Below are 25,102 nucleotides of genomic sequence, written 5' to 3'. Positions count from 1 at the left end.
TTTAATTTATTATACATAGTTTATTAGATAAATACATTTATAAAAAGCTTTTAATTACGGCTGAAAATCACCACTTGAGCGTTGCACCGATCAGTCTTTGTTTTATGACTGACCATATAAATGGCAACATCTCGAGCCAAACCAAAATTTCTGTCAACCTTAACAAATCATTTTGAATGACTACTTAAATCACTGTATACTGAACTCATCGTATGACCAATAGGCACGTAATTGATAAAATAAAAGATCCACATGTTGATACGCTACTGATAAAATATTCACAGTTGGCAGGCGGCAATTCAAAAGTGCGACTGACACTGTATATTTGTAATATGAGTTTAGCAAAATAAGAAGTTAAGTCTTGGCAGCGATAAAAAGTAACCAAAAATTGGGCTGAAGAGTTTTAAGACATTTAGTTCTTAACTTTAGTATATGCGTTTGTCCTTTGTGGGACTTATTGCAATGAAAAATTTAGTCGTTGCCGTGAAAATATTATAAGTCAATTTTGAGTACCTTATAATTGTCAGTGGGAGATTAGCGCTTAATTGTAGAATTTATTTGGCGCCTATACACCTGTGCAACTATGTTTAATGTATTAGGTATTAGTCTGGTTATAAATTGTTGTCAAGTAAAAATTCTATAAACGCTAAATACTCTATGTAAGCTAGTATGAAATCTGTCAAGGTTGTATGTATGTTCAATAACAATTCCGAAAGAAGACTAATTTTATTAAATATACATCAAATATACTTATAGTATGTATATATAATTTTTTGTAAAAGATTTGATTTATGGAACTTACCCTATTATTGACAAATCTTTGATTGCCCATGCACGCAATCATGTGTATCACAAGGTACAAGTTAAAAAGCAAATATAAAATGGCTCCTATACCTGTAAAAATTACAGTTTAGCAATTTATGCTAAAATATTAACACTCAGAAAAGTGCCAAAATACTTACAAACTAATGCTAATAAACCATTTTCCAGAGACGCCGTCTGCACTTGCACAACAACGAAGTAGATGTTTACCGTTATTACCACTATGGTTAACATTATGGATATGACTTTGTTCGCCCTTTTCATATAAAAATAAAAGATATTAATATTAAATAGGATTTTAAACATATTTTCAAACTATATACTTTAAGCAATCAATTTTTCTATAATAGGTTATTAAAAATTTAAGCGAAAAATGTTAAAAAAAAATGTATTTTAAGGCAGAGATAGATACCAAAACTAAACCAATATTGTAAAAATTTAAGAATAAGCGTTCCATATACTCACAGGCCATTTACGAATTCACCCATTATTGCCACACACGATGTGAATGCTATCGTTGGTATGGCGGCAAAAGGCAACTGCAACGACATCACTGCGTTCAAAATATCATTCAAATGCGTCAAATCTTCCATGCGTGTGAAGAAGGCCAAGCAGAATGTGGGTATGATGGCGATTAAACGCGTGAAGAGCACACGGCGCCAGCGTGGCCATTGCAAATTCAGAAACCCTTCCATTGAAAATTGTCCCGCATATGTGCCAGTCATGGTAGAGCTCTGACCAGCGGCCAAAATGCCAACACCCCAAATGTACATAGCCGCTGCACCGAATGTGCAACCCAAATATAGACCGCCCTTATAAAGATCGGCATCGATGAGATCGGTGTTGTTGTGCGAATCCGTAAACGACGCTTTTGCGTCTTCGTACATTGTTTGATTGACGCAGACATCCAGCTAAAGCAGAATAAAAATAATTGTTAGGACGGATATTCACTTAAGTTAACTAGATTTGACGCCTTTTCATTGGATATACATATTTACTTACCACATCTTGATTTGTTTTACCGAACATGCCGTGTGCGAAAACAGCTACGACGAATAGATTTATAATGAATGACACAAATAGCGCCACCGACGCTTCAATGAAGAAATAGAAATTTGCCTCGCTAACTCTTTTCGGTTGACGACGATCGATATCACGTGACTGTTTTAAGTATAATTTATTTTTAGAAATAAATATATTATTGCTTATTAACCCTTAAATGCATGATGATGTATATATACATCAGTGTTTTCTTCCTTACATAATTTCTGAACGGTAACTCAAACACAGTATTTTTTACTTTTATTAGGTGCTAAAAATATCTGTGTTGACTTTTGAATGCAAACTTTCATGATATGACATTTCACTTTTTAATTTTAATAATTTGACAGCTTGGCGCGCCACTTAAAAAATACACACTTGGTATTTAAAAAGGAAAAAAACCATGCATTTAAGGGTTAAAATAACGTTATTTTAATATTATTATTACTATTATATTATTTTATTTCTTTTTTTGAAACACTTACCTTGACTAAAGCGGAATGAAGATACAAATTGTGGGGCATTATCACAGCACCAACTATGCCTACAGCCTGCAGTAGAACGTTTGCATTACAATCCTTACACCACGGCAGGAACATTCCTTCCATTACTTCACCCTGATTAGGCGCTGAGACAACGTACTGGAAAATAAATCCAATATAATGTTAGTGAAAGAAACATTTTTTATTGTGAGTACATACTTATATGTATATTTTTTAAAGAAAGAAATAAACATAATCTTTCTCAGACAACAAACTTAATATTATATCCTGGATATCTATAAGATCTCACTGTAAATCTGAATGTAAATTTACAAACACAGCACGTGAGATAGATTGGCATTATGTCCCCTATAATTACCCTTCTGTAATCTCCTCTTTCGTTCCATCGGAAAAGAATGGGACATATGTTATCAGAATTCAATCCACATATTCTCCAATGTGTCGAATTATGAAGCATGACATGTACCGGGAGTTACGAAATATTAAAACTTTACCTCAGCTAATATCAAGATGTCAACCGATAAACACAAATTAGCTTATTGATGACCTAAGTGGGACTTTAAATCAATTAATATATAGTATTTTCAATTTATGAACTTAAATAGCAAATCTGGCCTTACTTTGTTGGAAATTTTTTGAACTTTTTTTGTTATTATATAAAAGTCATATGTCTTTGTAGTGTAGTAACTATATTGGCCAATAAAAAATGTAAGAGATTCATAAAATAAAGCAATTATTTAATTTGAGTTACGTCTCAAGGGTGTTCCCCTGTAAGGTCAAATTTATCTACTTTTGTACAACACAACCTTACTGAAAGACATTGATTTATTTTACATTAAATTATTTATTTTATTATCATGTGCCTTTCTTAATCATATAAGAGATTTTAAAATTTACTGTCAAATAAAAATAATTATTTAGTTAAATTGTTCAGTGAACTGAAATGTGGACAAATGCTCGTATGCATCAGTACGACGGTGGAGTAATTCAACCGATTGATTTATTTCTGCCGGTCATTATCTTTCTTCTGATAATTAAGTGATGTAACGGACATTTTTATCACTTCTTTGGAAAACTTCATTTCACAAATGTTTGCATTTTTATCTGTGGCATTGTAAATTACCAACTACATACATGTGTATGTGAACATACTTGCATACTGTGGGTGCCATTTGTAAGGCGAACTTGACAGACAGGCAAAAATTAAATGAAATAAAAAATAAGCGCATTTCCAAGTTAAAGGCATTTAAGCTGATAGACTCGCCGCAAATAGTTGACATTGTAAATTTAAGCGGCGACGTGCACACATACAATCAGGAAATGTATGTTTTTACAATGACACATGTCCATACATACATATGTAGGTACAATATAATAGTATATATCTTTATACGTGTTTGCATACAAAACGGGGCGGCAACTGATAAGAAAGTGAATAGAAAAAGTCCCGAACATGTGGAAATCTTAAAAATGATTCTCTTATATATATTACGTACAAATGTATGTATGTACGTAAAACTATATGTGTGACAAATTATAGATGCAATAGTCTACAATTCAATGTAAATTATTAAGAGTGTTCGACAACGCGAAAATTTTATATAATTAATTTTTAATGCACACCGCCAAAAATAATACATCACTCAAAAATTTAGAGAACAGCACGAGAGTCACAGATTTTGTGCTGGAGTAGAGACAAAATTACGCTACTCTACTTCAAAAAAGGGGACGAAACTTAGCCAAATAGAGGTTTCATGACGCTAAGATCTAAAGCAATTGGTAATGTAATTTCTGTGAAACGCATTCAAACCAAAATAACAGAACCACATGTCTCATTTCTTCATGTTTATATTTTTGCATCGAGAAAGTATGCTAAAATAAAATTCCGTCCAAATTTATAAACAGGCTCAAGGGATTTATTCTCTGCTTTCATTTTTTATCAGTGTTGACAAATTTTTCGTTAGTTAACTTTTTGACGGAAAAATTCGACTCGCTATTTTCCGCTCTTAATTCAATTTGAAATGTAATGATTAATTTTCTTATCGAATACAGCTATTATTTCTTACTATCAACTTCTAAGAGTTGTCTAATTCATTTGAAGCATTTGTTGGCAGAAACCGTAGACGAAGAACCTCGAGAGAATAGTAGACCCCAAAAGGACTACCAAAGAGTTCGTACTGTGGAAAATACAAATTTTATACTCAATCCCGAATCTCAAAGACGATGAAACCTTTCCTACAACTTTGAAGTAGAACATTTAGTCTTTCTACTTTTTCGAAGCTTTAACTTTCTGAGTATTTCGCAAACTATTATCAACTAAAGACACTTGAATCTCGGGTTCACACAATCTACTGTATATATGTACATAGTTTGTAAAGTAAAGTTAAGGTAAATAAATATATGTCATTAAATTAATAAATTATACAAATTAAATGGACCAATATTATTATTTTGAAATTAGTTAGAATAAAGTGCGAAAATCTTAAAGGAAAATTTAGCGCCAAGCGTTGAAAAGTTGAGCTTAAGTGGGCAGTCATTCTTCTTTCATCAAGGCAATGACCCGAGGCATGCGTCATATCTTGTGCAAGAATGTCTTATCTACCATTGTAAGCAATTAAAAACACCTCCGCAATCACCAAACAGTAACCCTATAGAGCATATTTGGCATCTACTGGAGAAAAAAATACGGGCTCACCATATAACATCCAAGGATTCTCTTAAAGAGGCCATACGTTCAGAATGGGCAAACATCTTACCCAATTGGAAGCATGCATCGATGTTTAGAAGCAGTTATTCAGTCCAAAGCAGGTTTAGCAAATTATTAGAATTAAAAAAATCGGATTCAAAACAATATTTTCCACATGTGTGTCTAAATTTTTTTATGTAGAATGTTTTATATTTTTATTATCATTATCTTTAAAAATATGAAATATTTTTTAGTTAAATATATAATAAAAATATTGAAATTGAAACACATGATTATTATTACTTTTGCAGATTCAAAGGGAAACCTGTAATTTTTGAATAAACATTTAAGTTTACGGTGTGGCTAAAGTTTCTTGATTCGCCGTATGTACATACATACATATGTATGTATGGTTATAAGTTAAACGCATACGTAACTCGTAGCGGAACAAAAGCAAAGCTCTGAAAACCGCAAAAACTGCAAATTAATGCAAATAAAAATAAAACTGTTAGTTCGCACATATGCACATATGTATGTATATACAAAACTACAGTAAAGATAAGTAAAAAAACGAACGGAAAAACATTTAAAGCGGAAGCTACAGTTTAGAGAAGCAATTTTTATATTGAAATAATTTGAGCTAAGCATTTGTGAGTGCCATTGCCTACAAAATTTGCATATATGTAACAAAAATTCATATTGTGCACATACATATGTATATAAAACATAAACAATTGACTTCCGTAAATTTTTTACTAATTTAAAATAAACTAGAAAAGTTTTTATAAAAATAGAATAGTATATTAGAAAAAATCGCCTAGGAAAACAATTGAGAATCCATTGCGCACTTGTCTCGCATTGTCAACGCAACGATCACACGATGAGCCACAGGAAAAAGTATCGTTAGTGGTATCGTCAGAGGGTCTACGTAAAGGCACTCCATCTGGTAACGCAAGTAACCAAAACTGATCTATGCGTGGCTTATTACCAACCAAACTCATCTAAAGTAACCTAGATCGCTGAACTGTAAATGTCATATATAAAAACCGAACTGCTTTATAATGCACCTTATATTGTTGTTTTAAAGGCTTTGTAACATATTTTAGTCCTTCTATAGAAAACTCTTTTAACCGACAAGATATCTTCACAAAATTTAGTATGGATTATTGTATAACGCAACGCTACAATTTCCGAACATATTGTTAGATAAAACTACCATAGCATATTGCTGAAATACAAACTTAACGATCAAAATCAAGAGAAAGATCTTCATAAAAGATCGTATCTCTTTATTAAGTAGCATTAATTCGATTTGAAGGTTTATATCAAAGATAGACACATTGTTTGGTAAAGAACTAGAAAATCGTAATCGATACAAACCGTTGACCGGTTACTTTTTCAGATTTAGATTTAGTACATTCGGTGCAGATGAACTTAGGATTATTTATTGTTTATTTTTTGATTAACTATATAATTTACTTAAAATTATCAACAATTTACCTCATAGCCGAAAGTAACCGCCATTACAGTGATTAAAAAGCCAAAGAAGAACTCCAGTTTCCTCAAACCATATTTATCTAGAAATAAAAATGTGAACGTGTCGATAATTGTTATCAGCACTCCACCCCACAGCGGCACGCTAAAGGAAAAAATCAAATATCATGAAAAATTAAGTATTAGTATAATTGTTTATGCTTTTGCACGAGCAAATTTGTAAATATTTAACAATATAAAGCTATTTAAATCATTTACAACATTTAATAATAAAATGCAAACAACAAGCAATTAATTTAGTGTTTATGTGTGTATTTACATTTTATTTGACAATAAATATATCGCAATCGCTGTGCCAATCACTTCCTGCATGTCCGAGCCGATAATTGCAATCTCAATCATTATCCAAAGAATGATGCGCGGCAGCTTTCTGTATTGGCGATAGCACATCTCGGCCAAATGTAGACCCGTCACAACACCCAACCTGTCGGCATATTAAGTGGAAATAAATTAATATGTATAAGTAGTACATAATGTGGCATTGCAAGGTAACGCTCATTCAACTTTTGTTAGTAAATTAATTGCGGTCATAAAGTTAAAAATCTTTCAACATACTTGTTACAAATATATGTATGTTTGTATGATTAGGTGTATGTGTGTACGTACCTCGCCGCCAGACGTTGCATCAGTAAACCCAAAACCGTGGCCCATAAAAGTACCCATAAGATTTTATATTTTGCTGCCGCTCCGCTTTGTAAATCTGATTCTATGTTGCCCGGATCCAAGTATGCTATGGACATGAGAAACCCAGGACCGGTGAATGCCCATAATTTGCGAAAGCTAAAGCCAGTCTGTATGTGCGCACATAGAATGCAATGAGATTAGATACAATCAGAATGAATTTCAATGCTTTTATAATATATGTATATTTTGCATAATAGAAATGTATATTATGCATATGTATATGTAAATAATTATGTGGGAGTATATGCGTGTGTTCATGGCAGTGACGGCGGCATGTTTGCTCTTCAGTAAGATCAATTGAATGCATTTATGAACAATCACACTCACATGAGTCATATTCCACCTGAAATGATTATTGTAAGTTGCGCTGTATGTTAACATGTACTACAAACGCATGTTGCATGTCGCCAATTTTCACAAAACCGTTAATGCACCCCACTGCGTTGCGAAAACTGTGTCAAGTAATTGAAAGTAATGCTTGGGAGCGTGTGCATGTTTATTTGTTTATTGTTTTCGTATAAAAATGCACGTGCAGTATTTGCTGTATTAAGTGCATGCAAATATCAAATTCCTATACGCCGCGGTTTTTTACATCAAGTTCAAGTTTTTGAACTTCTCAGTCAGGCTTATTTAATAAAATTATTGATTTGTACAATAAAGCTGCGGTTTTATTGAAGCATATTGATTCTAAAAACCACAAGAAGTGCACTAAAAATTTGTTTATCTGTCATTCCTCGCTCAAAAACAAAATGTGAAATTAAAGTTAAAGCGAGTAACGGCAATAAGTAATTGTAATTGTGAAAACGAGAAAAAACGTTAACTTTGGCTGCACCAAAACACGAATACCCTCCACGGGTGTATATTTTATAGTATAGAAGGGTATAAAAAGAATACATTTAGCTTTATTTTGATCGATCAGTTAAAAAGGTAGCCATATGCTACAGTGGTACGATCTGAACAATGTGTACGGAGATTGTACCGTTGCTTTGGGTAATCTATGCCAATTTTCGTGAAGATAGCTTGTCAAATAAAAACTTTTTTCGTCCGTTTTCGTTTTGAGTTTGATTTTTTATTTTGTATGGCTGATATATTCTATACTCTATAGCATTGCTTTTTGCAATAATCCATGTCATGTGAAGATAAAGTGAAAAGGTTTTCCATGCAAGAACTTTATTCTAAGCTTTCATTTTGTATGGCAGCTATTTGCTATAGTGATCCAATATCCGCAGTTCTGACAAACGAGCAGCTTCGTTTGGAGGAAAAACGTGCGCAAAATTTCAACTCGATTTCTCAAGAACTGAGGGACTTGTTTGCATATACAGACAGACAGCCGGTTGATAATATTGTTCTCATTTTTATTAATGACGGAAATGATTATATTCATTTAATTAAATCTAAGAAAAATATGTTATTTTATGATCTTGTTACGCCGCCAGTTTAAAGTTTTGTGTAACGTATAAGAAACTGAATTTAATTCGACATTTTTGCCTAAACATTGTTGCAGAATTTCGCAAAAAAATTAGTATTTAAAGGTTGCAACAAAATTGATTTTTTTATTTAAAGTTCACTTTAAGGTCGTAGGAACACCATTAAATTGGTCCTGTTGGTGCCATTTTATGGCAAAATGTCAATACAACATAATTTTTATACATTCAAACTCATAATAAATTATTTATTAATGTTTAACTCCAAATTTATCAATAAATTCGACTAATGGATCAATGTGAATATACTATTAATAAAGGCTGTCATCTATACTCTTTTGACAAAATTTAGAAAAAATATGAGATAATTTATTTGTGGTAAAATTTCCAGTGCATCCTCTTATATGAATGTTAACGAATCAACGCTGATAACAGATGATTCGATTGATAAGCGGGTAACTAGTGTTGTTCACAGGCTCATTTAGTGATTCGTACTAACTCGAATTATTCGTAATAAGTAATAACGTAGGTGCATAATTTCAAAATACGAAATAATTGTTTTTTAAGACACTCACCTCATCATTTTGTGGTATGAGCACCTTTTCATCGCTGAAGTATGCTTGTTTCGCATTCGGTTTCAGATATGTGCCCTCATCGGGTAAGACACTCGGTAGATGCTGATGTGGCGGTCGAGATGTGCTGGTACGCGGCGATGTCGTTGATGAACTGCCTGCAGGTTCAACAATTTGATCGGTATTTTTTGAAAATGATCCATTTGAAGCCATACTATTGAAATGTAAGCAAAAAACAACAGTTAATCATTGTTACTATATGTATGTATATAGGCATTTTAGGCTGAATTACTCTTTAAGTGATTAATGAAATAAAGAAAGCTTATGCGAGAATTGACCTTAAGACACTATAAAATTTACAAATGAAACGTAAAAGCAAAGTTCAGGCACGAAATCATCCCTACGAACAGCGAAGTAATCATCCCACTTACAGCTGATAAAATATATGTACATATACTGTACCGACCGATTTTATTTATACTCGTATTTTTGCAAACATTTTGCAGCCATTAATTCCAAACCATTGCCGAACCGGAAAAAGTCAGTTTGGCTGTCCAACTATGAAAAAAAAATAAAACAACTCAAAGATGTTTAACCGAACGATAAATGGACGGAAATATAAGTTTTAAATCGACTGTAAGTGACAAATAGAATTTATGAGAAGTATTTTCATTGCAGACGGATGTTAAGAAAAATATTGCGCGAGAACCAGGCTCTGGATTTATTCAGACTTAGACGAAGGAAGGGGAAAAGAGCGAACCCCCCAAAAATATAGATTATTGTTAAACTGTAAAAATCGCATTATACTGAGAGAATACTGAGAGAAAACGCAGAATCTAGTAATTCTATTAATTCTCCTTGCAACTTTTAACCAACGAAAAGTAACAGCGATAGTTTATTCTGCCGTCCGATCAAGTACTTTCACCACAGTACTTCCACTTAGACTACTTGGAAAGTCTTTTTGTACTGATACAACAACGTGGTCCTACGTAACTTGGCTTGATTTGAATTTATATTTAGGCAATAATATTGTCACTCCCAAGTATTCTAAGGCTTTCGAAAAAAGAATTGTGCTATTTTGACAACAAGAAAATGTGTATATGTATAGGGTTTGTCCGGAAAGTAATAGGACTGAAACGATTTAAAAAAATGTATTGAACCAAGTGTTGACAAAACTTTCAAAATAAGCTCCTTCTGCGTCGATGCAATGCTGCCAGCGCGATTTCCAAGCATTGAAGGCGTCACGGCATTTTCCGGTCTCTTGAGGACTTCCACGTAAAACTTGCTGTTGACGGTTTGTCCAGGAGGAACACATTCATTGTGGACGATGCCACAATTCACTTTGGATTTGCTCATTCTTTCCTTTTTTGGGCGAGGAGACGCCGGCGTGTGCCACCCGCAAGATTGCCTCCAAAAAGGCCCGGTGCCACCGCAACACACCACTTCTTGCTAAAGCAACAGCCGCAGTTGCTAAGTCTGCCGCAGATTTACCAAGTTCCACACAGAATTTAATCGCGTACCTCTGCTCTAACGAACGCTGCATTTTCGGCTTGCACCACTCACAGAAACACGTCGCGCGTTAATGTTTGTCTCAACTCTCCAGGTACTCGGAGACTCGCTCGTTCGTTAGCTAGGAACGCCTTCTACCGAATCCAGTCGGCGCGCGCACGCTCTGAACTACAGTCGCGGCGGAAGAAAATCAATCCTATTACTTTCCGGACAAACCCTGTATGTGATTCAAGAAACTAACTAACTACTTGGTGGTTAGTAGTACTAGTGCTACGAATAGTATTGAAGATTTTCAAAGTTTTAGATTTAATTAAGAATAATCTCAAATCACTGAAAATCAGTGGTATACTAGTAATAACAATTAACTATAATAATGGGAAAATTTGCGCTATTACCGTTTAACTACATATGCATTTAAACGCTATATACACTTGTATATTAAATCTACTCCCATAGATCTATATATTTTCTTTGTAGGGCTTTTTGTATAAATATCAAATTTCTCCGTTAATAAATCTTTTTCATGATTATATGCAGCTTGAATTATATTTTTTTTAGTGTTATGTGATCGTCCATTTAATTGATGTAATTAGTATAACTTCGCCTTTCATTTCAAGTTTAATTGAGAAGCAGCAAAGCATACAGATGATTGCTTCCTTTATGCATGAATGCGTAGATCCACAGCCACATTGGAAGGGGGCGCCGATAAATGTTCGCATGGCTAATTGTTAATGTAGAAAAAGAAAACAATTTAATTACAGCCGCATATTGGAAATATTCTCGAATATTTGACATTCTCTGACAAGTGATGACAGCACTAACTTCGGTTATATCGAAACTATAATACCCTTCACAGGTGCAATTCTTATAAATACTATCTATAGGTATAACTATTTGTATATCTGAAAATGTAACCGGTCAGAGGTTTGCATCCAATTGAACACATTTTGCTAGTTCTTTCTAGCCACATTGTTTGATATAAAAAATCTTCAAGTCGAATTAAGGTTAATTAAAAAGGAAAAAAGATGCTATTTATATTAATTTTTAATGGTCAGAAGAATATGTTCAGAGATTATAGCGTTGCTTTGGACAATAATCCATGCCAAATTTACAAAGAATTCTTGTCAAATGAGAAAGTTTTCCATGCAAGAACTTGACTTTCATTGGTCGGTTTGTACGACAGTTGTTGTTACAGTGGTCCGATGTTGACAGTTAAGAAAAATGGGGAGCTTCTTGGAGATGAGGACATGTACATATATAACGATATCTTAAAAGCTGAGAGACTAGTTCGGGTACATATATACAAATAGGCAGACAAAGCTAAATCAACTCAACTCATCACGTTAATTATTTATATATAACGCATCCGACACTTTCTTCTGGATGTTACAAACTTAATATACCCTATTTAGGGCATAAATAGGTGCAAATCTTTGCAAAAACCATAGTTAATATAAATTTGTATATATATTGAAATCAAATATCGCCAATTTTTTATTATTATCAATTTAGGTTAGAGACTACACTGATATGGACTTAATTTGCTTTTGGCTTATTATAAATATTATCCAATTGAAACAAAGCGCGCACTTCAATCCTAGGTAGTCAGGGTAAGAAGGTAAATATTATGCACTTTAATAATTTTTTTTCACTATCAAACGAATTTTCGCTTTGCGTTCTTTATGTTGAAAACAATACTAGAGAGCAATCGGGAATATTAATTGAGTACAAGTATACCCAAGGGAACTCACTTTATTTATATTATGTAATATACACGAAACTATAATTTTATATGTGAAGTGAACCCAGCATTATTCAATACTTGTTGTTTCTCAGACGATTTTTTATTAATCCCATTGTTTTTTATACTTTAACAAATGTGAAACTAATTATTATTCGAATATTCTCAGAGATCCGTTAATTAATTTTTAGTTATTTTGAATCACTTTCGTGAGTTTTTCAGAACGCAATTGACGGCACTTAACTACTTTATTTTGGTGAGAACGAAAAGTTTAGAGCAGACCAATAATTTTTATAAAGTTTGAAATTTAATCCAAATGGCAGTTGAGTACATCAATTTTTATAATATCTACACACACCATGTCATAACAAACTTATCTGCAGTTACGAATGCTCGTTTGTGGATTTGTGATTATGAGCGCTCATGTGCGTTCATATGTTTGTACTAAGTTAAGATAATCACAAGGAGCTCTGGCAGATTTATGATAGAATACCTATAAAGTCTGTTAAATGTATAATGATTAGTAAACAATTAAACAATTTCTAGAAAAAGTACAAAAGTAACAAAAAATGGAATTTTTGTTTTAATACACTCAATACAAAACTAAAAAAAGATAGTTAATAAAGAGCTTGTTTTGGGTTACTCTTCTGTTTATAAAGAACAGAACAATGATAACAAAAATAATTATAATATACATAAGTTATTAGTCGTTATTTAGAGTTTATTCTTATTTTAAATATCTAAAAAGTTTAAATATACTTAGCATAATTTTTCAATTATAAGAGAATTTTTTACAAAATCCAAAGTAGTAACGAGACAGTGCCGGCTATAAATTTTGTCGATAAAATTAGTTCGAACATTATTTATTTTTAAAATAAAAATTGAGGAACTTAAATGTACATATGAATGCCTAAATTTTTTTCATTTTTAAGTGCTTACATGTTAATAAAAAATAAAAAAAACATTATTTAAAAAAGGTAAAAAATAATACAATGTAACTAAGAAGACTTTTTTTATATGTAAATATTACAACGAACTAAATGGGATCTGGGAATCGATTGCCTTACTTCCTTTTGAAACAAATTGAGCAATAACATTAACTTCGTATTTTTTTTAATATAATATCCTTGAAAATACCTTTGAAATAAAAAATAACAATAATAATATTGAAAAAGTATGTACTTTCGAATGTATAGTATATATACAATAACATAAGACTGCTTTATGTGCATAACCTGAAGACTCTAACTTAGCGTCCGATCAAGTACTTCCACCATAGAAGAATCCTCCTCAAAGACTACTTGGAAACCTTTTTGTGCCGATACAACAACAACGCATGTCATACGCATTTACTCTTCAATTTTTAATTTGCAATAATCCAACGGATAGATAAGTCCTTTATAATTGTTTCTTGTTGGACCGCTTTCAAAAATCTTCGTTTTAGAACAAACCTATTTAGAAAATTGAAGAGCTAATATCTACATACATACGTAAATAAAAAGTAGTATACTACTGTGGACAAAAAATATTAATATTTTTTAATTCAAATTTCTCCCATTATTTTTAGATTGATATGACTGTCAGTGGCATCTGTGCCAAAGGTGTTTAGTGTAAGCTTGTCTTTTTGAAGTACATAAAGTGCATACAGCGATTCGGTTCCAAAATCACTCAAATTTTTCGAAAAAGAGACCGGTATTATGGGCGGAGAACTCTCTATTTTTGCACCACGATAATGCACCATCGCATACTGCATGGGTTCTTCAGAGTTTTTCGCCAAATTTTCAGCCAATGTTGTGCTGTGAACACCATATTCACTTGATTTAGCTTTTTGTGACTTCTGGCTATTCGGCAAACTTAAACGACCGCTCCGGATAAACCGTTTCGAGTCAATTGAAGACATTAAACGTGAGTCGCTACACGCATTCAAGGCTATTCCGGAAACTGACAACTTAACAACTGTTTCGATTGGAAAAAATGTGTGCAGAAATGTATTAGGGCCAAGAGGGATTACTTTGAGGGGCGACATAGATTTTGAAGAATAAATTTTAAAATTATAAACAAAATCTTATTATTTTTTGTCATAGTATGTTTTTCTAAAATTCTAAAATAAGTGTACTTGCATAATGAACCTTATTAATTGTTTTAACTTTTTTTACTTAAACATTGCGTTATACTCATTGCAATTATTTATATCATTGCGCTTGGATATTGCAATGTCTGGTTGTCACAGCTTTGTTTCTTTGTGCATACAGTAGCGGACAATACAAAATTGTGAAAATTTAAAGTGGATTAAATTCAAAGACTAATGAAGTATTTGATGAGGTTATGTCATTTAAAGTTAATAATTTAAATTTTTAATCATCAGAATATTTTTGCTTTAAGTAAGCCTTAAATTATATTTTTATTAATTAATACAAATAAATATGATAACTGGAATGATTGATAAAAGTGGACAATAAATCACTAACCACGATAAGTTAATTTAATATACTGAAAAGGAATTAAATATGCTGACCGATATTTTGTTGAAATAAAAAATATGGAAGACGATTAAGTGAATAAATATAGCATTTACAATAGAATTTGTTTTCACTACAAATTCTTTGTTATTACCTTTATTTTGGCCACTACTGTAAACATACATTTTGTTTTTATTTGTGCATCACAGGTGTTTCAGCAATTGCATATACATTACACCAATGTACTCATATATTACAAACATACTAACATACATGCGTATAATATAATATAAAAAATGCTGTATGTGACAATAATTACAAAAATATTTAGTTATTTCTGCCACTGCTAAAGTGTCTCTGCAGCAGTTGTATGTAGCAAAAACAAAAATGAAGGGAGACATTTTTTAAATATACCCCGAATTTCGAAATAAGCAATGGAAAGTTTAATGAACTTGAGGTAGGCAAAATGAACACACTCAATCCATACGGATTGAAGTAAGAATAAAAAGTATTTATATTTTAATTTTAAAATTTCTGCACTTGAAAATATTAAAGTAAGTTCGTTTAGAGGAAAACATTTATACATAGTTTTAAAATATGTAAACCTGGTTGTAAATTAAGACCAGACACACATAACACCTATGTTTTGGAGTAAAAACGTATGTATGTAACAGATTCAAGTAAAGAACTTTTTTCAGGACCAACCCATAAAAGCGATATTTAATAAATTTAATACGATTTTGGATTCGAATGAATGAATTTGTGAAATATTTCGGTGTGGTGAAACGGAAACAATTTTGTTCGATTGAAAATAAAGTCATCGGGAGGTTATAATATCAAAATCAAAGTAAAGACATTGAAGCGAACACTTAAAGAACTTTGACAAATTGATGGTTTATTTATAATCAAATGACATTTAACAAAAATCACAAGAAACAATATTTTTGCGAAATTTGTATATTTCGATAGGCTCATGAGTACATAATGTGGAAAAAGAAGGTTTTTTTAAATTAATTTAAAAAGCCGCGTTCAGATACATATGTACATATATACTACCTTACATTAAATTTGAAAATTTGTTTCTTCATTTATCAGTTTCTCGCTTTCTTGTATCAATTTATTTACACTTGATGGGTCCACAGCTTCTTAGTAAGTCTTTGTTCACAGCGGTGCTGCGCATGCGCTTACTTTGCACGCTCATGGCCAATAATTTAACAAATTACAAGTGTATGTCAAATACATACATCCATATATCCACACATATGTATGTAAGTGTTTTTATCAAATCTTGATACATATAAATTATTTCTGCCGAGAAGAAGAAGTCGATTTAAATCAACTTAAGACAACGTTGTAACTCTACACGTCCCCACTATTGCCCTATAGACATGTGTATGTGTTTGTATAGGTATACATATGTATGTATGTGTTTTTACTGAAATACATTGCCCTCAACACATTTTGCCTTGAATGACTCGTGCACCTTGCGTAAATTTGTTGTCGAAACATGTACGAAATTTTGTTTTGGTGCCTAGAACCTTTTATAGCTGTTAACCGAAATTACTACTGTTGCCGTTTTAAACATTTCAGTTTACATATATTTTGTTTATATTTACTCTTATGTGCGTACTTATGGAACAACTAATCAAATAGCATAACTTCACAAAAATGGCTTGTCTCAAAAATCAACTTTTACATAGCGTCTAAGTCATGTTTGAAAAATAAGTACTTTTAGAGACTCTTTTGGCAGTTGATAATAGCTGTCTTCGATTACATCAAATTTTGAGATTGGTAAATCTAACAAACAACTGACATAATCAAAGAGAGACTATTTTGAATGTTTGGAATGCAACCAAAGAACATTGTTGTTACTCTCAGGTAAGTAATAAATTACAGCGAGACCAGCTAAAACGAAAACGTCTTAGGCCGTTTCCACGACAACAAAACGTCTTAGAACCGCCCAACAATTAGGTGACCGATGCAAAGTTCTTCATAAGGCATGCACGCGGCGTCCAAATGACTGAAGTTCTGTACAACAATTAATATTTGCAAATTAAGAAAACATTTAAACGGCATACGATCTGACTGCGTCTAATAAAATTAATAGCTTTGAAGAGAGGTAGCCTTGACCTCCCAAGTACGAAAGTGTTTTTACTGGATATTCCTTCTGACTTTGTAAATAAAAGTAAATATTTTAGAAATAGAAAATAAGTGGAGAAATAAAAAAAGAAATTCTAATTAGTAGGATTTTAATAAATTTTGAAAAAATGTACACTTTGTCAGAGGCAAGTAAAATATAATTTCTTAAATATACAAAAATGTCAACAACTCTAGCAAACTGAATATGTATGTACATATAAAGATATTTAAATAGGTATGTATATAAGTATATACTTATGTATGTAATAGTATATATACCACATAGTCTCGTAGTGAATCCCTTTGGGGGAATCCAATTATGTGTATTTACTCTAATAAAGAACAAAGCGGCGATAAAACCACGAAGGAATGTCGAGAAACAAAGAAATTTGCACACGCTATTCTTTTAGCTGTGACTATGGTACTCGTATGTTTCAGCATACTCAATGTCGATATATTCATTAAACCAAAATATTGAGTGGAGTGACATTTACTCACATTACATAGGACTGACGAAAATTTTGTTTTTCTTTTTAATTTGTCAAAATTGAAAATTTTCATAAAACAGAACAGTTTGCAAGGATCAAATTGTCACGGACAATGCGTAAAATATCTTTCTTAGGAAAGATATTCAGTGTCATTTTATAAAATAGACGGCTGTCAATGAGGCTTATGAAGTGATTAATCAAATTTCAATCTATAGACACTATAGAATACAAAAATATATATTAATAGAATAGGGCTGGCGACAATATTGTATTTCATTTTAAAATCCACAAAATTCGAAGAGATAACACATATTTTTATCGAACAAAACAGTTATCAACCCAGCGACAATTTAATTTTTTATTTTAAATTCGTCAAAATTTAAATGAAATGGAGCAAAACAGTTATCACCTATCGAATTGTGCTGAGAACATGTAAAATATCTGTTTTGACAATAGTGACAGTCATTTTATGAAATAGGCGGCTTATAATATAAGTAATTAAATTTATAGACGCAAATTGACAAAGTCTAAATTAAAATAGTGAATATAAAAATTGTAAAAATAGAAATAGTTAAATTTGACATACGTTTTTATTTCGGCGGCGAAAGTAAAAAAAAAAAAATATTTCATATTACATTAATTAAAAAATAGTTTCCATATTTTTATGTCACCTATGGAAAAATTAATTCTGGAAATTACATAATTATCGAACTGTTTTTATTCGTATTTAAAGTTGCAGATGTGTATTATCAAAAGTTTTCAAAAAAAAAAAATATATGTATGCCTAATATATTTCTCTAATAAATATTTTAAGACCAAAGAATTGCATTCATCTCCATAATATTGTACTCAGACACTTTCGAAATAAAGTATGGTTCAAAACCGCAAAATTATTATATCAAAAAAGGCATTATAATATATATAAGATAATATTGTTGCCTATTTTTTAATTTAAACCGCAATATATGTACATACAAACTCCAGTTTTTGTGCTAATTATTTAATATTTAAAATGTTTAAAAAGAGATATATTTCATTATATTTCTAATTTAGGTATATACATATCATACTGATATGGGATTAAGTAAATAAAAAAGAATTTAAGGTTTTATTAAAATTAAATAAAAATGCATTTAATTTATCGCGTTAAATCAATATTTTATAGCAACTTATAATTGAAATTAATTAATTATCTGGCATCACTTATAAAGTTGTATATTATAGCACAAATTCCAAAGCATAAAAACAGCTGGCTTGACTACGTCGGCAATAAGGCTTTTTACAAAAGCGTGCAAAATTTGTTTCCAATGTGATAACACGTTAAAACATATGAAGAAACATATGTATATTCATAATATATTAGTATACGGATATAGCTTGCAACATTTACCAACATTAATTTATTTTCTTGAGGGCTCGTCAATAAGCTATTGCACCAATTTAGAGGAACTTATTTTCTTTTAATATAATCAACATCCGACTGCCAGCAATTAGCACTGATAAGAAATTCAACTAAATAACAAACTTATATAGAAGAACGCTAGCATGGTTTTTTTGCCACTTAAAAATTGAAGTACATACATACATACTTTGATACAAGAATGTTATATACATAGCAACATATACCATATATATAAGAAATTCTCTTTTATTTACATACTTGAAAGTACAGATATTTGTGCTTGTCGATGCCAATTGTTCCAACAAAAGCTTTACTGATGTGTGTCAAGTTGAGTTTTTGTATTTATACGATTCATTCGCTACAAATTAACGCGCGAAATATAAATGAGATTGATGATTAATCAGCAACTATTTTCAACTTTTTAATTCAAGCGAACGCAAAACACTTAATATTGGAGTAGTTTAACTATCACATCCACATTAATATAGTATAGAAAATAAGTAAGATCTAAGGCACTATCGTTTATATATTGTACAACGTAAATATTAGCACTTTATTCAATATTTTTACTATTGTGAACCTTCGTATGGTTATTTTATAATTTCTTCAACAAGAAAAGTAAAAGAGAAACATTAAACAGCTGAATTTTCAGCATATGTCTTTTACTTTCTTCATTTTCTTTTGTGTGCGATTTTTCAGCAAATCTGTTCTACTTTACGCTCATAGAATCATATAATTATATTTGCACGGTATTTTTTCTTTGACAAAAGTTAAAAATCACACAAAACAACTGTATGTCAAATATACCGCGATCTTATTGTTTTCCACATCACTTCATTGAAATTAATTAAGAAAATTTTCTTTTGCCCTGCTCTTCCGAATTCTGTGTTACCATAGTTTAAGCACAGTACATAGAAGAAAATTGTTTCGACACAAGCAAATTAAAAGAAATTGTCTGGTAACGCTAAGTAAGCAAAACTCGTACACTTTTCTTCCGCAACAAGCCAACAGCAACGAGAAACGTCAACAATTGGTAAACAGCGAACACCAACAACCCAAATGAAGCAAGCAACCAACAAGCAACAACTGAAGAGAACATAGGCGCTGCTTCGGTTCATATACGAGAGAATGAACGAGCTGCCAGATTACAAAACAGTGGGTATCATTTTTTATTCTAAACTTGGAGATAGCAATTCACTAAATTTAATATACAACGTTTACTCTTTTTTATTTTAATTTGTAAAACTTAGATGTTATACTAAAGTATCATCTCTAAGCAGATTATAAGTCAAAACCCAAATTTAATATTGACGTTCTGATCTTTTTCAGTATTTTAAGATTATGGATTTAAAGATAGATAGCTGCAGTAACTATATTTTTGATTCTCTAAGCATTTAAATTTATTAGGACGTTTTAGCTTTGAAGTGGATTTTTGGGTTAAATAAAAAGTTTATTAAGTCCGGCAAGAATCAGTTATCTTTCTCTTATTTAACAGTGTTGATTTCAATGAAGAGGGTTTCAGATTGATTTATATTTGTAAAAACAAATTCTGGCAGCAGTTTTAAAATTCAAATCTCTCCTACACCATGATCCATTTATATAATGTTGTGTTGATATCGAGCGAGCTTCCTCTTACCAAGTGTTTGTATCCATAATGTCAAAATCAGTGAAAGCCGTCGACACAGCTTGAAATTCTAATAATTTTATGGCATGCTAAAATATAGTTTCAAAAATTAAGAATTAACAATTTGGAGGGAATATGGATATGCAATTAAAAAACTTAGAACGGAACCATTATCAAAAACCTTTGAAGGAAATGGTAATATTAAGCACATCTGCCAATCCAATATATTCAAAAATATTTTATTTTTATCAATGTAGGTTGTTTTTACATAAATAATCCATCGGTTTGGTTATGCACATGATTTTTTTAACATGATATGAATCACTACTTTGCACGTACGCCTTATCTAAAGTCGGCGTCTACGGTTCTCGATATCGTCAAAAATATGCATTTGATGGGCATATTATAAAATTATTGAAAGGTAACATGCTTGCATAGAGGGAAAACGGTTACTGTCTTTAGTATTACTAATTCGTTGTCGCAAAGAGGTGCCAACATATTGACTTTGTTTTAGTTATAGGCATGAAAGAAAAGGCATTTAAAAGAAATATTTTCGCGGTATCAGAAAATTTTAACATCAAATTTAAGTAGTAATTGAAGTCGTTTAAACAATGCCCATTTTTATGTTTTCTTTTTGGACAGTTAACCTCTCTTTTTTAAAAATAATGGTACATTATCGTATAACATTTGAAAATATTAATAATGAAATTAAAATTATATAGTTAGATAAATCACATTGCCCAGGTTTTTTCCTGGAGGGTTTTTCGAAATTTAAATTTTTCACCTTTTGGGAAGACTTTGAAGGAAAAAACGCGAATTTTATGCGAAAAACGATTAACTTGTTATTGTGTAATTAAAAATATTAACAAATTAAAAACTCTTTCCAGCGTTACGTAAATTACGTATAGAAAGTGTTCACAATTCCAAAACAATCGGTGTTGTAGTTTTTGAGTTTTTAGGGATACCGGCATTGAAAACGTATGAGGGAAACGCTTTAAAGCTTTGAAATAAAAGTCCAATCGACATAAATTTTGACACAATAGTCTTGAAATATTATGCATTAATTATACATTACAAATGATAGATAATATATAATTAATAATTCTTTCGTTATTGAAACACCGAGTACTGAATGTTTTGTAATTTTGTTATATATTTTTCATACAAATACACTACTTGTAACATTTAAGTCTTTAACCAGAAACATACACATACATATGAAGAATGTCAAATGCAATGTCTATAAAAATGCATTTTATTAATGTATAACAATCTTTAAATAATCAATTGAGCTATTTAATGTCCCGAAATTGTGCTCTGCTGAGTTAATGCTACTGGCAATGTTTGCTTACTGCAACCTCCTTAAATTTTAATAAATTTCAGGAAACTTTTCTTGATTCAAAATACCTTTATGTATTACCGGTAATTAATTAAAAATTTACAAAATTATTTGTCTGTTTGTGGAAAATTGTATTAAATTGAATGTTGAGTAAAAGTTAAATAAATTAAATTTATTAAATATGAGCTAGGAATAAAAAATGTGTGTATTCCTTTTAAACGATTCGTTGCTTTAATGTGTTTGAGGTAAATACTGGTTAGGGATGATTCATAAAAAATTATTATTATTACTTTTAACCATATCTACTATTAACATATTTGCAGTGTCTCTACACTATTTTAGCCTTTAAGGAAGCATTTAATTTAGTTTTATAACAAAACTTAACCTATTGCAAAACCATCTTTTGCAAAAATGTATCTCGTCAATCATTTCGGATCGTTTTATGGTATAAAAATGTAGAAGAAAACATAAACTTGTTTATGCTTTTTGATTTATCAATTGCACATAATTTGCTGGAAACAGCCCATATCGATTTTTGCACAAACCACGCCACCAGCCTTCATCGATCTGCAATAGCAAGACTTAAAAACCTATTCAAAAACTTTAGTAATTATATTTACCATTTCGATATGAGTAATTGTATCATCGGGGTCGAAGGATATTTCATCGTCGTCGGCAGCTTGATAGTCATACAATGCAATCGCATGAATGCCTGTATCTTCGATGTAATCAGCTAAATTATCGGAATTAGAATAAATTGCTTCATCGGTGGTGGCAACAGCAGTAGGAGCAGCTGAAGTGGCCACTGCATTGTCGAGTGCAGCACCTTCGTTTTCTCTTTTCTCTTCTACTTGTGATTGTTGTTGCGAACTTTGTTGTTGTTGTTGAACCGATTTTTGTTGTACATGCTGCTGCTGTTGTCTTTGTTCGATGCTTTTTCTATTCTCGTAAACAGGTTCTTGCGTTGGACATTCTGGTGACGATAACTGTGGTGGTGTTATTGCAGTCTCTATTTCAATAGATGGTATGACATCAGGTGGTGGTGCAGTTATTGTGACATTTTTCTTAACATCCTCCATAATTGGTTGACTTTGTTGTTTCTCTTCTATTTGGTTTACTATTTCGACCGGTTGAGCTTTAGGTATGACTATGGGTTCTTTACGTACTGTTGGAGGATTCTCTGTTGTCGGCGATTGCATTTGATTGAATGCACTTATAGCATTACTGATACCACCTTCGCGACCAGTCGAAATCGACGAACGACTGCCTTTTGGTGGTGGAGCTCGTGCTTCTTCAGCTGCCGGTAATGGTGTATTTTCAATAACAGTTTTTTTGGCTGCCTCTTCACGATCACGACGATCTTTCTCTTCACGCAAACGTTTTTGCTCCTCAGCCCTTTTACGCGTTTCTTCTTCAGAGTTTTTGGCCAGATTTTCAAATTTCGCACGCAAATTGGACGGCTTCGCACCTTCAATGTTAGGTTTTACCTTAGTGTATGTGGTTCCCACCTGTTGCTTTTCGTTATCATCAAAACCAGCAGCTGATTTATCCATGCGATCTCTTTGGACACCAAATTTTCCACCAAAACCCTATATTATAGCAAATTTTATTATTATTTTGCTATAAAAATAATATTTAGCTATATAACAAACCACTTTGTGATCAATTTGACTCTCATGCTTTTGTGGTGCCTCTTTATGATCCCAACCCATGGCGGATTTGTCTTTGCGATCTTCCTGTATACCAAATTTGCCACCGAATCCCTTTGAATAATCTAAAATACAAAAAAAATTCTAATAATGAAATTATTTTTACTATTTGCAATTGTTGTGTTTTACCTTTCTGTGATTCATGTTTTTCAACCTTCTCAACGTGATCCCATCCAACAGCCGATTTGTCTACCCTGTCGGATTGAACGCCAAATTTGCCACCGAATCCAGTCGCATAGTCTTTCTGAGAGGCATGTTTTTCAACCTTTTCAATATGATCCCAACCTGCTGCCGACTTGTCTACGCGGTCTTTCTGAACGCCAAATTTGCCACCAAAACCCTCGCTGTAGTCCTTTTGCGAAGCATGTTTCTCAACTGTTGCTCGGTAGTCATGTCCGACTGCTGATTTATCCATGCGATCGTTTTGCACACCAAACTTTCCACCATAGCCGTAACCTGGATTTTGCTCTTCTAATTCTTTCTTCTTCTTATCTTGATCAGCTTTTTCGGTTTCAAAACGCAATTTTTCCATGCTTCATACATATATAATTGGCATCAATTGTACGGGTGAATCATTGAATTATGTTACATTACGATTAATAAATGAGTAATCAAATATACTTACTCGATAGCACCGGCTGTACGTCCGCTTCCCTCGACGGTCTTTGATCCCCATCGCTGTTCTTGTTCACTGACATCGTTTACGAAATCTGGATCCGTCTCCCAATCATCATCAGCGTCTGGTTGAGTGTTTTGGAGTTGCAGACCAGCTGTTGCTTTCCACATTTTCTTTATAATTTGCTGCGAAAAACAAAAAGGGTCTTTATCACTTTGTTAAGTGTATATGTTCACAAATAAAAAAAGATAAGGTTACAATCAAACTTGTTTCGTATTCTTTATCTACAGGGAGTGGTCAGCCGGTTTTTTTAATAGTTGACTACGGCTGATTTATGATATTTGATTGCTTGGAATTTCTTGGATTTTCTAAATATGTAATAATTTGCTGCACTTTATTTCCCGTTTTTAACAACTTGTTCTACTTATAATCAGAAAATTGTATTCTTACTTCAACGAATCCCTTTTGTAAATGTAGCAAATGCTTCTTCTTTATTAAGCCAACAACTCACAATTAGTTTAGTATAAAGAGTACAATATTATTTAGTAATTACCCAGATACCATATTAACCACAATTCAATATTATTAAATGTATAGTACTTATCAATTGATATAATTAATAATTTACCGGAAACGAGTTTTAATGTTCATTAATAATTTGAAAATTATAGTTTGTTGTGGGTGTAGTCCATATTTTGACATAGGTAAATCTCTATGCAGACAAAAATCAAGCATTTAAGATATTCTGTCGTAATCAATAAATAGTTGATTATCTTTTAACGATAAATAT

General features: G+C 31.9%; 2 protein-coding genes across 12 annotated transcripts in view; both read right to left on the bottom strand.

Moving 5' to 3' along the window:
* Positions 1-20,140, bottom strand: part of LOC105226543 (protein Malvolio) — a 33,646-nt gene extending 13,506 nt beyond the window's left edge. For 4 of the 7 annotated variants that reach the window (XM_019990399.3, XM_029550299.2, XM_029550298.2 and 1 more), the window contains exons 1-10: positions 20,010-20,140; positions 9,290-9,500; positions 7,213-7,397; positions 6,866-7,030; positions 6,553-6,691; positions 2,349-2,504; positions 1,825-1,983; positions 1,288-1,733; positions 963-1,078; positions 803-894 (exon numbers count right to left, since the gene is read on the bottom strand). In XM_019990399.3, coding sequence (XP_019845958.2) covers positions 803-894; positions 963-1,078; positions 1,288-1,733; positions 1,825-1,983; positions 2,349-2,504; positions 6,553-6,691; positions 6,866-7,030; positions 7,213-7,397; positions 9,290-9,499 — 1,668 coding nt within the window. In that variant the 5' untranslated portion in view covers position 9,500; positions 20,010-20,140. Of the gene's footprint in view, positions 1-802; positions 895-962; positions 1,079-1,287; positions 1,734-1,824; positions 1,984-2,348; positions 2,505-6,552; positions 6,692-6,865; positions 7,031-7,212; positions 7,398-9,289; positions 9,501-19,282; positions 19,490-20,009 lie in introns of those variants that run through there. The other 3 variants (XM_029550295.2, XM_029550293.2, XM_029550296.2) reach the window with 2 other exon arrangements.
* Positions 20,141-21,777: 1,637 nt separating this feature from the next.
* LOC105226542 (src substrate cortactin) lies at positions 21,778-24,901 on the bottom strand. Of its 5 annotated transcripts, none has more exons than XM_011205455.4 (6): positions 24,763-24,901; positions 24,322-24,497; positions 23,826-24,229; positions 23,640-23,761; positions 22,608-23,576; positions 21,778-22,554 (listed from the first exon to the last, which is right to left on the bottom strand). In XM_011205455.4, the coding sequence occupies exons 2-6, from the start codon at positions 24,480-24,482 to the stop codon at positions 22,465-22,467; spliced, it is 1,746 nt and encodes a 581-aa protein (XP_011203757.2). In that variant the 5' UTR covers positions 24,483-24,497; positions 24,763-24,901; the 3' UTR covers positions 21,778-22,464. The 5 variants fall into 5 exon arrangements, with proteins under 5 accessions (XP_011203757.2, XP_011203755.2, XP_011203758.2 ...); XM_011205453.4 differs by having other exon boundaries at positions 24,322-24,517; positions 24,571-24,776; XM_011205456.4 differs by lacking the exon at positions 24,763-24,901 and adding an exon at positions 24,601-24,752 and having other exon boundaries at positions 24,322-24,517.
* Positions 24,902-25,102: the final 201 nt, after the last annotated feature.

The sequence above is a fragment of the Bactrocera dorsalis genome, unplaced genomic scaffold (assembly GCF_023373825.1).
Source record: "Bactrocera dorsalis isolate Fly_Bdor unplaced genomic scaffold, ASM2337382v1 BdCtg051, whole genome shotgun sequence".
NCBI classification, from domain to species: domain Eukaryota; kingdom Metazoa; phylum Arthropoda; class Insecta; order Diptera; family Tephritidae; genus Bactrocera; species Bactrocera dorsalis.
The sequence above is the reverse complement of the archived record's forward strand: the minus strand, read 5'-3'. Positions and strand labels throughout refer to the sequence as shown.

What these genes read in the sequence shown, in the direction of transcription:
- LOC105226542 (XM_011205455.4), bottom strand. Translation starts at nt 24,482, where the DNA reads ATGTGGAAAGCAACAGCTGGTCTGCAACTCCAAAACACTCAACCAGAC. An exon ending in CGTACAGCCGGTGCTATCGA is followed by an intron (nt 24,230 to 24,321) that starts GTAAGTATATTT and finishes ATATGTATGAAG; the next exon opens with CATGGAAAAATTGCGTTTTG. An exon ending in AAAACATGAATCACAGAAAG is followed by an intron (nt 23,762 to 23,825) that starts GTAAAACACAAC and finishes TTTGTATTTTAG; the next exon opens with ATTATTCAAAGGGATTCGGT.